General features: G+C 37.4%; 1 protein-coding gene and 1 long non-coding RNA gene across 3 annotated transcripts; one reads left to right on the top strand and one right to left on the bottom strand.

The window, feature by feature from the left end:
- Positions 1 to 1,215: 1,215 nt before the first annotated feature.
- On the top strand, positions 1,216 to 4,185 carry LOC140343525 (uncharacterized). The gene is made up of 3 exons (XR_011923362.1): positions 1,216 to 1,351; positions 1,853 to 1,952; positions 4,084 to 4,185. It is a non-coding gene; the product is annotated as an uncharacterized lncRNA (long non-coding RNA).
- LOC140343524 (immunoglobulin lambda-1 light chain-like) lies at positions 2,940 to 15,752 on the bottom strand. Of its 2 annotated transcripts, none has more exons than XM_072430223.1 (4): positions 15,208 to 15,752; positions 10,758 to 10,852; positions 9,019 to 9,372; positions 2,940 to 3,815 (listed from the first exon to the last, which is right to left on the bottom strand). In XM_072430223.1, the coding sequence occupies exons 2-4, from the start codon at positions 10,804 to 10,806 to the stop codon at positions 3,487 to 3,489; spliced, it is 732 nt and encodes a 243-aa protein (XP_072286324.1). In that variant the 5' UTR covers positions 10,807 to 10,852; positions 15,208 to 15,752; the 3' UTR covers positions 2,940 to 3,486. The 2 variants fall into 2 exon arrangements, with proteins under 2 accessions (XP_072286324.1, XP_072286323.1); XM_072430222.1 differs by lacking the exon at positions 15,208 to 15,752 and adding an exon at positions 13,928 to 14,282.
- Between the last annotated feature and the right edge of the window lie 336 nt (positions 15,753 to 16,088).

The following is a 16,088-nucleotide window of genomic DNA, read 5'->3' as shown; positions in this document are numbered from 1 at the left end:
CCTCTGCTGGTGGGATTGATGTGTGCGGCTCACTTGATCCACGCCCATCTTCCCTTCTTAAGGAAATGACCTGGCGACAGGAAGTTGCCTGAACAAGGAGTTCCTTTGGCTCTGCTTCCAGGTTACTGTTGTTTATCTCTATTGTTCCTGATTCTCTGTGTACTGACCCTGGCTTGTTCCTGACTACTCCTGCTTGCTGCCTCTTCTGACCTCTTTTCCAATGACAAACTACTACGTGATACATGAATGAGTGCTGTACATAAAGCACCGTTCTGCCCTATGGAGAGGGAAGGGGGCGAAGGACAGAGCGGCACCCCACTACAAGCTCTCCCCCTTCACCTCCATTAAGATTGTTCATCGTCCTTTGTATGTGGATCTGCCAGGATGGTCATTCGGACAACAGGCGCTGTACACACGCCAGATTCATTGGTCATGAACCATTGGACGTGTGTATGTAGCCTTAGTGTACATTAGTATCAGTGATATCAGTATCAGATTATAGGAAAGATTAAATTATGGTTAAGATGTTATTTTAGTGTTGGGTATATACTGTATACACACACATGTAGATACATACTTACCCAGAAAGGCACCATTATTTCAGGGCTGCAGATGGGCCCACGCTGGTCCCCAACAATCTTCTTGTGCTGGTGTCACAGCTGCATTTTCTTCTTCTGGATTCCAAGAGGACCCCTCTACTGGATAGACAGAGATGTGGGCACCTGACAAAGAACATCACCTTCCATAAACAGAAAGGGGTGGGGGAGATGGGACTCAGGACTTACAAAGCCAGTTCTGTTCCCCTTAATACTGATGAGTATACTTTCAAGTGTTAAATTAGCTTATGTTTTATTGACCTAAGTGCAGGAAAGGGTAACTGTGAAACCTATGTGCCAAGAACTACTACTGGTATTTTCCTAATAGCAAAAAGCCAAGTACTAGTCCAGAGAGTTGCATAATGGTAGGGTTCAGGACTTAGTAGGAGTTTTGGGTAAATCATTTAAAGGACAGCTTTAGTCTATTTTCTCCCTTTACAAAATTTTAGACATCAAACTCTTCTTTTAAAAGTAGTTTTGATGTTTTTTTTTTGCATGCTTCTTTCTTTACTACATTTATAAATGGTTCCTAGTGACTGCTCTGTATATGAGGAAATGTGTTTGACTAGTCTTCATACAGTAAACCTGTGTTTTTTTTTTTCAGTTAACATACAGTCTCGTAGACTCGGACTTGTTCTTGGGTGAATGTTTCATCTTCAATTTGAAGTGTTGACCCTACAGCTGGAAACAGACTTAGGCCAGGCAGAACCTGAAAGACTTTTCTTTGTGCCCGCAGTTGGTGGACAAGTAAACAGGTGGATATTAGGGCTGTGCCAGCATGTGGCATCTGCAGTACCCATATATTCTTTCCCGTTGCTGTGTGGACACTTGGTGCCGATCTGCTGCTGTTCTTCCGGGGATTTTTTTGGACAGAACAGTTATGTAAAATCAAACCAAATCTAGATTGTTTAAAAAAAATGTCCATGATTTGTATGTTTTATCTATATTTTAAAATGTAAATGGACAGATCAGCAAAAGACTGATTTACGATATTTTCCTGTGAGTAGGTTGTAATAGTCGATCTAGTTACTCTGGCACCTGGATCTAGGCATGATAGGGGACAGCTTGCATTTGTCACAGATGATCTAGGTATAGGACAAGGTGTGAAGCTGAGTAAGAGATATTGTTAAATCCTTTTGTAGGGTTAAATGCACTGTTAGTGTTGGGTTCACTTTAATGTATAGGTTAAAGTTTAAATCCAAGCTAAACCAATATTGTCTGACCTTGTATCTTTATGTTCTATAATCATTCTGCAGTCAACTTGCATTAGGAGAACCTTGTGGATCCTTCCCACAGCTCTGCTCTTTGCACAAACCATGTGCAGCACAATGATGATGTCACTGCTATTTTTGCAAGGTAAAATCTAGGTTTGCAGGAGAATTTGGGTTTTCTATCCCTTGGGCTTGTTGTGGAATATGTTTACAACAAATTATTTGTCCTTGGAATTCAGCTGTATGTAGGCTTAGTCAAGATAAGGCTTTAGATTTTGCAACAAAAACAGCAAAAAAACCTAATTAAAGGTAAAACTTTTTTTCACTCTAGTTAATATTTATAGTGGAAGATTTTGTCTAGCATTTGGACTTTAAAAGCCAAATTAGGTTGTGTTAGGTTTGAGAAAATTAGGGCCAAGATAAGACTACGATTTTTTCACGATCCCTTCCAACGACTAAGTACTGCATGATGCATGAACATGTACATACAGCACCCTTCTGCTCTATAGAGAGGGGAGGGGGAGAACGAGCAGCACCTAGCTGCGCGCTCTTCCCCTTCACTTCCATTAGGAACGTTCGTTGTCCATCGTCCTTGGATTCGCCAGGATGGTTGTTGGACGATGGATGACGGGTGCTGTACACTTGCCAGATTTTCATCCGATATCGGCCCTGAGCCGATTATTGGGTGAGAACCATTGGATGTGTGTACGTAGCTTAACAGTTGCCAGTAGACTCCTGGGAGTAGTTGATGCCAGGTTTTTAACCACTGATCTAAAGTTAGCCTTAAAGACAGGTTTCGCTGTAAATTTAACACTAATGCTATAACAAATATATCATATTGCTAAATGTGTAGATGAGTGGGAACCAATAAAGTAATTAATTACATATACAGGCTTTGCTTATTTCTGGCCTTTTTATCTGACAAATTAGATCAGTCTGCTTGTCAATAGAACAGGAGATGAAGAAAAAACCCTTTAGAAAGGTAAAATAAATGTTCTCAGTTGAACAGATAAAAATATATAAATCAGCAAGAGTTTTAACTCTTCCCTACTCTATAAAACTTGAAAACAGGTGAGCTATAAATATACTTTGGGCTTTATTGCTAAAGCATGGAATCAGACAGGTCCATGTGTTTCAAGGGCAGTAAGGGAATGTCTGATTCCCTGTTTTATAAATAGAGCCTTTTATGTCTGCTTTGGACAATATGGTTTGTGTGTTTTATTTAGAAGTGCATCTTCCCCTCTGGTTGCTGTTAAAGAATATGCAACATTTGGTGCAAATCACAAAACCAAAACAAAAAAATGTTTTTATTTCTCATTTTTAATCTTGGTGTTTAACTGTAATCTGTGTAGCTAGACTGGGGCAGTGCCCATTATAGTGTTGATAGTTCATATTATATTCGTTAAAAATAAGTCTTTTACATTTTGGTTCGATTTGGATGTGTCCTCTTCTTAAACTCATAATGTATGCATGCTTCTTTAAATATGTAACAGTTTATTCCCAAATATTAGTCTTTTTAATAGAGTTTAGATCTTGACATGCCCATTAAGGTCCCAGTATACACAACCTTCTTTTCATCTATAACTGTTGAATTTTAGAAAATAGAACTTTGCACACTCTGTGTGTGACAAAGTCAGCTCCAAAATCAATATCTTCCAAAGTGTCTTCTGTGGCAGCTTTCAAAAATCCCTATAACAGTCAAGGGAGTCCTTCACAATCACGGTTCTTGAGGAATCATGACGCACTTCACAGGAAACCTTTGAGACATTTTTTTTTTGGTGATCTGGGAGCTCCATGATGCTAATTAAGGCAAAAGTTTTAGCTTTTTCTGAAAGGAATGGTCCTGTAGTAATTATTCCTGGAGTAGACAATCCATCTAACTTCCATGTAACCTTAATCACTGATGGATAAAACCCGTTTACCGAACAAGCAAGGTAGAGGGGATGAGAGTCTGTCTGAGATACCCAGCTACTCATGAGAGATACAGAAGGTGCCTGGACATCTTCACCTGCAAATGTGTAATATGTCAATTAAAGACTAAATCTATGACAAAAATAGTTATTCAGTGTAAAAATCCAAAAATAGCATTACAAATATGCAGTTTAGGTATCTACATGTTAAAGTACACTTTTACACAATAGTAAAAAATGCGATATATGATGCAAACTGTCAACAGCATTAGCACAGCACTGTTTGTTTTGTGTCCCCATGTTACATAGTTTCCTTATCTGCAGATCCTGTCTATTAATCTGTTATTTTTATTGCTCCTTTAACAGGTAAAGTTGTCCAGTAAAAGTGTCAGGTAAAGTGACAGAAGATCCCAGGAACAGAGATGAATCAACCAGCAAAGCTATTAACTGCAGCAGATTAGATGAAAGCACAGGGTGGGTGACAACCATCCTGCAGAACTGGGATCTTGTGGTCCCACTATTAATAAAAGACTCGCAGAATCGACAGTAATTTATAAAACATTTACTTACACCAAAAAAAATAAATCCAGATACAACTAACTTTCCACACATGTGAAATATGTAACATTTATATAACATTAATACTGTGCTGCCTATTCTCTTCTTTTACCTTTTGGCTTTGGCTACAGGAGGCTTATCAGTGACAGACAGCTGTATTCTTGTATTGATTACTGGACAGCAAGTCAGCTATATTTCACTATTTACCCCTTGCTTTTAGTCCATATTTGCAGACATTGTTTATGATATATAGTATTAGAATTCAGTGATGTTTCCTTAATAACATTACAATATATATATATTGTGACACCAAGGCAGGATTGGAGGTGGAAGGGAGATATATTTGCCCAAGATTCCTCTCCTGTGTGAAGTAGCAGGTGGAAGACTCTCACCTGTGGGATAATTATTGAAGAAACACTGAGGGTGGGGATATAACTCAGAGCCAGGAGCTCAGTCAAGGGCCTAATGTGGGGAGAGACAGACAGGGGTCTGTGCAAGCTTAGTGTAACTTGAAGAGACTGTGGACTGTGTGGGAGAGCTCTGTTTGGAAGCGCAGACAGTCGGTCTGTGAGGAGCTCTCTGCCTGGGGACACAGAAAGTTGGTCTGGGTGAATGGACGTAAACCTGAGTAAAAGGTTGCTGATAGCTTTGTTTGGAGCTGACAGGGAGAAGCCCTCCAGCTGATAGACAGGAATATTGGACGTAAAGTAAGTGCTGGACAGGCAAGGTTTTCTTTTGCTAGTTTTGTTATTTTAGCTGCAACCTTCAAATAAACCTGACTACAAGTCAGCTTAACACTTAAACCTCGGTGTGTGATTTGAGTTGGATGAACCAGACAAGTGTCCTTTGACCCCAGCAAAGGCGATTCTGAGCTTAACCCCTCACAATATATATATATATATATATATATATATATATAAATGATAGACCTTTTCTAGTGTAAGTTTAGTTCCCCATGCTAATATATTTGAATTCCTTTAAACCCTTTTCAGCTGCTATATGGCTAACACATTTCAAAACTGTATTTAACAACTCTGGGCACAAGATTAGGTTTAATATTACTTTTGTGATTCAACTGTTGACTGTATCTTCACTGCTTAGATTGAATATTTTTGGGAATTCTCCTGTCAGTGTGGGATCGCCAGGCACTAGAAGTTAAATGAGGACAAATCTCTCCATTCATCACCTCTAGTGCTCTGTGATTGGCTGAGGAAAGGTAAACCCTGATGACAGCTCAAGCGTCATCAGGATTTTCTTTTCCCCAGCCAATCACAGAGCACTAGAGGTGAATGAATGGGGAGACTTGTCCCCATTTAGCCTCTAGTGTCTGGGGATCCCACACTGACAGGAGAATTCCCAAAAATATTCAAGAGAAAATAGAGAAACTAGATAGAGAACACAGGACTCCTATCCAAGAACACATACTATAGTTACGCTAGGGCTGCAAGAGCAATCAGGGGAGCGGAGCTGTCAGCTCTGTTCCGCTGATTGCTCTTGCAGTTCTACACAGTCCAGAAAAATAACCCGAAATTTCACCCCATTAACTTTATTGGTGTTCGATTCGATGTTCGATCACCCGAACAATATCCCCCTATGCGATCGAATAGCTGTCGACAAATACTGAGATATTCGACCAACACTACTCGCTACTGATATCCAAATTTTTGCTTTGCAAATTTAGCCTATTTTCAGTTTTTCCCGTTACCCATGTTTACTATTAAGCAAGCTGTATGTTCGATTATGTGTTACTTTGTAATTGTATAACAAACAAATAAATGCCTTTACAGATCAAGTTATTAGATAACCTAAACGTTGGTCTGTATAATAAACTGCCAGAGACTGGCTGGAGGCTGCATTCAAGCTTTGCAATAAGCATGTCTTTTCTGTAAGCTGAAGGCCTGTTTTGAGCAAACTATAAAAGTGTTACGCTAGTTGTGTTTTGATTCACCAATTAACCCTCTGTGATTATTGTTATATTATTATAAGTGTGCAATAATAAGTAGAAATAGCAACTGGTGTTAGAACAAGTAGCAAATACACTGTATGGTTTTGTATATTTCAGGAATGAGAACCTGTCACAACTGGTGTATGCACAAATAAGAATATTTAGTACAGAATAATTTTATTTATCAAAAGTTTTAAATTGGCTTTGCGTGTAACTATATTTTGGCCTAGGTTGAAGATAATTGATGGAGCTGAGAATCAGAGCTGTTAGGCTGACAACTGATGCCCTGACAGCTGCCTGACCGTGTGCTGCCTCCCAGTGCTTAAAGTGGGGCCAAGTTTAGAAGGATTATTTAAATTCATTATTTTATTTGTATTTGTGCTGATCTGTATGCATAATATATATATTCTCTAAATTGTATAAAACTTTTACACTTCAAATATGTAACCTGATTTTTTTCTAATTGAAAAATGTTACAGTTACTGTGCTTTTTTTTTTTTTTTTTTTTTTTTTTTGCTGTCTGGTTACTAGTGATCTATTTAAAAATGATTTTTACAGAGAATTCACACACATTTCACCCAATATTTACAAACGTTTTAAAGAATATATATATAATAAATTGATATAAATATCAGTTAAAAAGAATGCATCATTTAATGTACAGTGCTGTGTAATATGTTGGTGCTATATACGGTAAATCCTGCTTATTATTATTGATATTATTATTATTAATCATAATAAGAAGAAGAAGAATATTAACCACCTAGCCGTTAAGCCCGACCTTCGTACGTAAAAAAAAGGCTAGGATGGTTAACCCTGTATTTTTGTCGCATCCATACTTACCTGGTCCCGCTGTGCTCATCCAGCGTCGTTTTCGTATTCCAGCGTCGTCCTCCGTCCATCGTCGTCCGTCGGTCTCCCTCTCCAGCGTCGGGTGCCAGCGGGACCGGTAAGATGCCGGCCGGCATCTTTTGTTTCGCCGCCCGGCGGAACACAAGATCCCGGCCAGCGGAACACAAGATACCGGCCAGCGGAACATAAGATGCCGGTCGGCTTCTTACCTGGTCCCGCTGATCGCCGATGATCCTTCTTCATCCAGCGCCGGGTGTCTTCTGAAGCGAGAAGCCGTCCGGCTGAGAAAAAAATAGCCGGACGGCTTCCCTGTGTGCGTGATGACGTCGGCGCGTGTGCGGGAAATTCAAATTTAAACTCATTCATTCATTTTGTATTGGATTCAATACAAACTCCTGTATTCAATCCAATACAAAATAATTCAAATAAATACAAAGTGTGTAATTGGTAAATTCAAACTGTCATTTTGTATTGGATTGAATACAAACTCCCGTATCCAATCCAATACAAAAAATAAAAAAAAAAATACAAAGTACATAACTGGTAAATTCAAACACTCATTTTATATTGGATTGAATACAAACTCCCGTATCCAATCCAATACAAAAAAAAATAAAAAAAAATAAAATAAAAGTAAATAACTTGGAAATTCAAATTTTTTTTTAAATGATTGTGTGTTTCAAACATTTTTTATATTCATAATATCTACTAGAACCCTTGTTCGGACATATTTCTGTAAGTTACAGGTCTACAATTTAAAAAAAAAAAATTCATGAAAAACAGTGGATCACTTTTGGTACAGAAATCTAGACCTCAGTGTAACGCTCAGGTGGTTAATAATTGGATAGTATTTATAAATAAATTCCAAATTAGAAACATACTTTTTTCAATTTTAGACTGGAAATTCAACAACATTTTTTGGTGCCATCTAGTGGTAAATCACGTGTAGCTGCCTCTATTTATGATAAACAGAAAGAGGGTTTTGAAACTGTGTAATCCAGTGGATACAATGGAGGACTGTTGAGCACAGAATGCACACTATAGCATAGAGACTGGGAAGTGATAGGAACAGAATGTACAGCATATGGAATGTTCAGCACTGAGTTTAAAGTAGTACATTTTTCTTACAGAGGTATGAAATGTACAGTAGATCAGTGCAGAATATAAAACTTACAGTGCAGCATACAGAGTAGTCTGTTAAGAAGCACAGAACCAATGCATATTAAAGTGGGATAGCATGGAGTACGTAATATACAACACAACAAACAGAGATTTGTTGATACTGGAACGTATAACATAACATACATAGTGAGAATTAAAAATGTACAGTTCAGCATGCAGACTAGGAGCTTTGTATTGTATAGAATGTACAGACTGGAGTACAAGGAAGGACAACATCAAGAAAAGTACAGCCAGTGGGGTGGCATTATGTAATTCAGATAGTGGGACAATGTCAAGTAGAGAATATTCAACAATGTGAATTGGGTGGACAGTACAGTCTAAAGTACAGGTGGAAGCCATGGTGGCGTAAAGAACACACAGCATACAGAGTAGGACAGTTTAGAAACCTGTCAACAGATCTATTTACAATGCAGACTATTCACAGCAAATTAGTAAATTATCCTTTAAAATGTCTTAACTACTAATCTGATATTATTCTTCAGTGGCTACAAGTGATCAATAAAAATAATAAATTAAATTTAATGTAATTTTAAGTGTAACACTTTGCAGTCCTTGAAAAATTGAACATGACTTTTTTAACTTTTTCTTTTTCATTTTTTTTTTTTACCATAGAACAAATTGTTGTGGGAATTTAGTGGTGACAAAATTAAATAATCAGTAATTGAGTTCCAATGACATAAAAATTCAACAAATTAATGCACATTCATTGTTAACATATCCCATTTCTGTGGAACAGCCTTTTAAAGAATTGTATGTTCACTTACCACCATAAACGCTGAGGCGCGTTCCCTTACCCCAAATGTGATGACAGGGGCTCTTAGTCACCAAGCACCAGTACATAGCGCTGTCATTTGTGGTGACGTTATTGATGTGCAGAAAGTGTGCATTGCTGCTGTTTCTAATTGGCTGGTAACGCTCCGTGGATGCTTCAGCCAAGTGGATGGCACTGTCATTGCCATGGCAGAGGATGTAAGTGGGTGGACTCTCAGGCAGCTGTTTAAACCATTGAATACCTAAATTCTCAATCTCCTCCTCGTCCACAAAACAGCCCAGAGTGGCTGAATTTCCTTCGGCAACTGAAATGTGTTCATATTGGTTGACTGTCAGCTGGGAGGAGCCTTTAATGCAAAAATATGTAAGGTCATTATACGATAAATGCTAATTAAACACAACACACATGGTTATGACTATTTTCGCTGCATTATAATTGTCACACTGATATTTTTTTGGCTTCCTGTACCACCTTGCCTATACTGTTGTCTTACTGAATTCTGCCACAGAGGCTGATAATAATGACTCCACCAATAATGACCTCTCAATAATCAGACTCCACTTCCAAATCACCTCTCATAATTACAGGCTATTATCTGTTATTGGGTGTGTGACTCAAAAGAGTTGCAGCTAGACACAGAGTGGCCTTGTAACATTTTCAGAAGGAGGCCATCAATGACAGCTTCCATACTTTTTGTATGGCTGCCTTTTTTTGGTTGGACTTGAGGAGAGTAGCTAGAAGTGTTAAAGCAGAATTTAACCTGTGTTTTTGTGGGTAAGCTTTTACCATAACTGGCAACAATGTACAAAATACTGTCACACTTTTTAAGCAATGTGGCGAAGGTAGGTCCAGAATTCTTTCACTGCTTCATTCCCTGAAGCCTCCATATTTGCCACCTAGTCTTCCAGATTGGGCTGCAACTGATAATGTGACTCCTGTACGTGGGGGCTATTCTTGGTGGTGCAAGGAAGGCCAACAGAATCAGGGGAAAATTTTTTTTTGGCAAAAGAGGCTTTGCTAGTCTATTCTGCTAAAAACCTTCTACCTCCCGATAACTTTTTTATTTTTTGGGTTTAGTTCTGGTTTAACATTGCTGTCCCTGACTGTGTTATCATAGTCAAAGGACTCACACACTGTTCCAGTGACTGCGGGACAGGAAATGAAATAATGCTGGGGCAGGAAAACACAGACAGTAAAATATTCTGACATAGGTTCTAACGGTCTCCCATGGTAAAGAAATAAAGTATTTTCTCAAAACTTTTAACCACAGCACTGGGGAGGACTGGTAACTTTTAGCATAGGGAGCGCACATGATCAGCTGATTCATACAAAGTGGGCCAGGATACCCTACTGGTTGGTGGGCAAAAGTCATTTGCACTGGCCCATGGCAAATGCTCTCTGCCTACTCCTGGATATTGTTCTTAATCTTCTGCATGACTATCATTTTATCCTTACATTTCCATATAATGAGGAATGCAGTTATCCTTTAATTTCAGAAACTAGTCATTAGATATTAATTGGGCACTGCCACCCTAGTGGATTCTCCATAGGAGAAAATCCCAAAGAATGCACTTCACAGAGAGGGATCAGGAAAATAATTTCACAGCAGCTTCACTTCCATCTACAATATAATAGTAGCAGTGCTCAACTTTAAAACATACAGATTTCCAAGCTTTATAAAATGTATGTGTGCCTCGTATTGCCATTCTGTGTACATTTTGGTTGACTTACCAGAACATAATATGATCAGCAGGAAACAAGTAGCAGATGGGAACGACATGACTCGAGGATGTCTTGGCCCGTCAGGTCTGATTTCCTCTGGTTTCCTGTGAACAACCGTCAGTTCATACAATTACAATCAGGACTTTACTATAACACTTTATTTATATATTTATTACATCGCAGAATAAGTGATGATATTTTACATCCTCATTTTAGAGTAAGCAAACCCTAACAATCAGCTTGTTCTTCTCCAGAGTGGTCTGTTAAATTTATTATTGGAAAGGTATCACTGTCTAAACAGATAGGGATACATGTTTCCAATAATAAACATGATAAGTGAAAAAAACATATTTTGATCCTTCCAAAAATTCAGTGCTGCAAGATAACAGCAAGTGGTTATCTCAAACTATCTTATTGGTATATGTTATGCGAGTCCTGGCATGAAAATGCTTCTCCTCCATAGATACAGGGCCAGTGATTGTTATCACCCTAGGACAGGTAGTATGAAAACTGATCCCCACTTCTAAGATTTGGTGGCAGCAATATATTACAGTTTTGCTCTGGGGTTTAAAAGATAGAAAGGAAAATGGGAGTATAGAAGCTCTCACTGCCTGGCTACTTCTAAGAATAAATGCTTGTCTCTGGCATTAATATTTGTTGGATTACTGCGTAGGAACAGTTATGGAGATAATAAATGCTGGTCCTGGACTTGCAGACCGGATGATACTTTTCATCAATTGTTCTTTACCTATGAGCACCCTTATGTTGGCCATTTACTTGGCAACCTTTTGGCAATTTCAGGAACTTATTAATGAGTTGTAACCAACACCCCAAGCAATCCAAAACAGAAATTAGTGACTGTGATGAATATTGCCTGGAAAAAAAAAACATAATTTTCAAAAAAATTGCAGTATACCATACCATATTCCATGGTTTTGACTGTTTTTTTTTTTCTTATTAGCTTACTTTGTAGCTGTCATATTACAGCCCAGATTGTTGGACAATTCCAGGAGGCTGAACAAGTTATGGCCAGTATATTGCTATGCTTTAGCCTTTGATTATATGTTTTATTTGATTTGGCTGATCAATTTCAATTTTATTTGAACCACTTTCAACCTACTTTTGATTACTTAGATATTTAAAAGTTATTGACTGATTAATGGCAATTTCCCATGAATGATTTACTTGGCAGATGTTCATTTGGCGCACATGGAAAGAATGATTGCAATTTATTAAAACAGAATTTTATATTACCTTTATATTACCAGACTGCCCAACAATTGATGCCAAACAGTAGATTCTACTTTCCATTCTTTTTTGAAGGAAAATATATTATTATTGATTATTATTAATATTAATATAAATATACTTATATATTATCCTTGTAGTAACCACAAACTGTAAGTGGACTTTATGACTCATTGAAAACAAACATTGTAACTGGGAAAATGAGTGGCAGCAAGGTGGAAAGTTTTGTTCAGTGCACAGTCTGCCATTTATATGCACAAATGAAGCAACAGCTCCTAGGTGAATACCCCTGTGACAGATGCGATCAAGTCGCCCTTCTGGTATCTCGCATTGGAGAGTGACTGACCTAAATGACAGTTCTAAAAAACAAAACAAAAAATGGGCATGTAGCCTCAGAAAATAGCCTGTCCAAGTTACATAACTTGCATTGTCCAATCACAGGGCATACAAAACTCTACTGGGCTTTGCTGGCTACATACTGCTGATCATTTTTTATAAATGAATTAGGGCCTGGTGTACCTGTATAGTTTAGCAGTAAAAAACTGAAAGCAGGTAGTGATGTGTTATATATTTGCTACCTGAAATTTGGGCTGAACCTGCAAGACATGAATAGAATGCGCATGATGTCATATATAAACATATGTATATAAGTATATTTTATTGTGTAATGACTGATATTTACAAAACGTATTTTTAAATAAATTACAAGAAATTCCAGTAATTGATGCTAATTTACTATATATAAGCAAAAGTAAGAAAAGTGGGCAGAAATTACAATGAACAGAACTGAGACATACTTTCTGCAGCTTTTAGTAAGCGTAGTTCAATGCACATGTTGCAGTGCTACTTTGCCTTTTGGCATGAAACATAAAAATAATGCTGTTTTTGTGTATTCTAAGCACACTAAAGTAAGGTGTGTGTGTCAATATCCTGCTTTAAAAATGTATGCAGAACCATTTGTTTTTAATATTAGGTGTTTAAGTTTTAGGTTTGGTCAAGAAAGGATTAAAACTCCTGACAGGTTATTCTTGCTATGTGTGTCCCTTTAAGGACAAATAGAGAGGTTTATCTCTCCAGCCAGGGCAGAAAAAGCAAGGACAATAGCAATGTCACAGGGTCCAACCTATTCCATACAAAAATGTATTAAAAAAATGTCATACACTTTAAAAAAAAAAAGAAAAGATATGTGACAAGCACCACAACGATATGAAATATGCATGAAATATGTATGAATATGCAAATATGCCAAACCAAGGAGAAAACCTATATACTACTTTTGTAGCTAAAAACTCACCATAAGTATTGTTTTTATTATTATACCATACTTTGAAAAGAAGCATTATATAAAACACCGGATTTAAGCTTGTCATGTCCAAAATATGCATTTATTCTAAGTACCGATACCCTCTGTACTAATGCCTTAAATATGCTCCTACTTATCTGGCATGTGTAGTAAATGCTGTCAGAGAATGCTTTGGTGATTTCATTGGGTTTGTTGGCTTGTTAATGCACAATGCATAAAAGCATTTTACTTGTCGATGCATCTGCTGAATTTTGTTTGAGCAAACCCATTACAAGTAATACATTGCCATATCAGCAGTTCATTATTTTATTCAGAACTAGAAAAGAACTAGAGATCAGTATTAGCCAAACGTATCATTTTCACTGTTCATTACACCTGACACGAGACATGTATTTTTCACACTAAAAGAATTCCAATTTTCATTCTTAACACTCTGTCATAATAAACTTTAGGTAATAATGTAGCAGAAAACCTTTTTCATAAAATACCTAAACATTTTTTTAGTATAAACGTTTGAAAGAATAGTTTCAAACGTTTCAAAGTTTACCAGTCTAATTTTTAGACACGGTATTCCAGCAAGGGTTAAGAATGAGAGTGGGGGGGGGGGGGGGGGCTTACAAGTACTCACCTGATAGTTGTGTCTCTTGTCACCTTTGCCTGTAATAGAAACAGTCAAGGTTGTCCTTGGCAGACAAATGCCACTTTCTCATGTCAGTGTGATGGTAGGAAAGGGGGGGAGGGGGAGGGGCTAAACCAGCTGCACTTAAATGACAGTTACTTGTTTTGTTTGGTTCCTTGTTTTTGCAATGGGAGATTTAGACCAAAAAATACCAAATAAGTCCAAAAACATCATGGTTTAGAACAATTAGGGTGGTTGTCATTGTCTGTCATTTCAATTCCTGTGCATGATGGAAAACAAGTTTCTATATTTTTTATTTAGGAATAGTTCAAGCCATTCTAGCTGTATAGGTGTACTTACAACTACACAGTTGAGTACTGTTTATGATACTTTTCCTAATTTTTACTATTCTCTCAGTACTGCTTGGACCAAGAAGAAAGGTGCATCCAAAATTAGTGTTTATGGGTTCCTGAGTGGTGGATCTGGGCAAGAAGTGAGATCAGGAGGAATGGATTGAGATGGTCTACTCCCACTCCAAGGTCTCTTAGAACTCTTCACTATTTGAGGCAAACTATAATGCCCTGTTAGAATGGTACCTGGTCTCTGACCGCATTTCTTGATACCACCCCTAGTCCTCCCCATAATAATACGGTCAAAAGGATAGGAACACCTTTAAAAATAAGCTGGTGTACCTAGCTAATATAATATATGGCTGCCTGTATTTGCCTAATACACAGATAAGGCTAATAAATAATAACTCGGGAACAATCAGAAGGTTTTCTACATTTCAGAAAGCATTCTCTCTCCTTGGTTTGGTAGTCTTTAACAACATGTATGAAAATACAAAGCAGATAAAATACAAAGCAAATAAAAATAAACACATCACACTAGGGAAGCTTGTACCCAAGGACTTGTTCATGGCCTGGTTATAGCAGCACCAATAGTGTTAGAACTTGCTTAAAATAATGTTTAGAGAGAAAACAATTTAAAAATAGAAAAGCAGTTCACAGTGGCAAAGGTAAAGGCATATAGTGGCTTGTAGCGTCTGTTTTTTTTTTTACTCCATAGGGCTCAAGGCATAGATTCAGCAGTATACCTTTCAGGGGAGTCCCAAAAGTTTTGCACTAGAATGGTACATTATTAGCAACTCCAATATACAGCAAGTTGGTCAGGTGAATTACCTACTTAAAGTGTGCATTAGCAAAGGATAACTATTGGTATAAACAAAAAACTCCAAATAATGTAGCACTGTATTCATTAATAAATAAATAATTACATTTTACAAGTACCTGTAATTGACGTGGTATCTACTGTTGTTGCTCCTGTGCTAACAACAAACATGGTGATAGGATGAGAATGTAGAATGATAAAGGGATGAGCTCATCAATCAGACATTTCTTTTTTCACTTTCTAGTCAAAGAGACAGGAATTGTATATGTTACATATAACATTATAACTACAGTAAAAATAGGTTTTCTGCCCTGTAAGACAGGGCTGTGGAACATCTGTAGGTAATCTGTGTATTTAGCTCTTTGCTTTAAGTTCATCTTTAACCACTTGAGTTTCAGGTGCGTTTTTTGACACAGGTATGGAGTTTATTTGTATAAATAACTGATTTAAAACAGTCCTGGGAATCTCCTGGGCCCCATATGACCTGGTTGTCAATGACAATGAAGGAGCTGAAACTATCAACATATGGGTTTTCGGTACTGTTATACAGTGCTCTAAGACAGCACTTGTAGCTAATCACAATAAACAAAATACATTTATATTGTTATATTGAAGTGATGAGACATCACAGCAATTTCTTTATATATGGAGACACGGTAGGAGCAGTTTTCTGTATCTGTATCTGTCTGAAGTAGTTGGTTTGTATTATTTTTTTTTAATATTTGTTATTTCGAATATTTTTTTCTTAGATTATTCTCTGGGCCCCATCAATTATAATGAATAATCTAGATGACATACAAATGACAAATGATCACATAAATGCACCCAATGTTATTTAGATTTTTTAGCAAAACCATCACCGTTATGCTAATTGGTGCCCATGCTATTCTAGCTTAATCTTATCCTAATGTTTTACTAACAGATTATGCCAACCTTTTTGCTCTCTCCATGTGATGCAGTGTAAAAAGTAAAAGGACAAAAGGATAATAAAGCTTTTCCA

This window comes from Pyxicephalus adspersus, chromosome Z, assembly GCF_032062135.1.
Source record: "Pyxicephalus adspersus chromosome Z, UCB_Pads_2.0, whole genome shotgun sequence".
Lineage (NCBI taxonomy): Eukaryota > Metazoa > Chordata > Amphibia > Anura > Pyxicephalidae > Pyxicephalus > Pyxicephalus adspersus.
The sequence above is the reverse complement of the archived record's forward strand: the minus strand, read 5'-3'. Positions and strand labels throughout refer to the sequence as shown.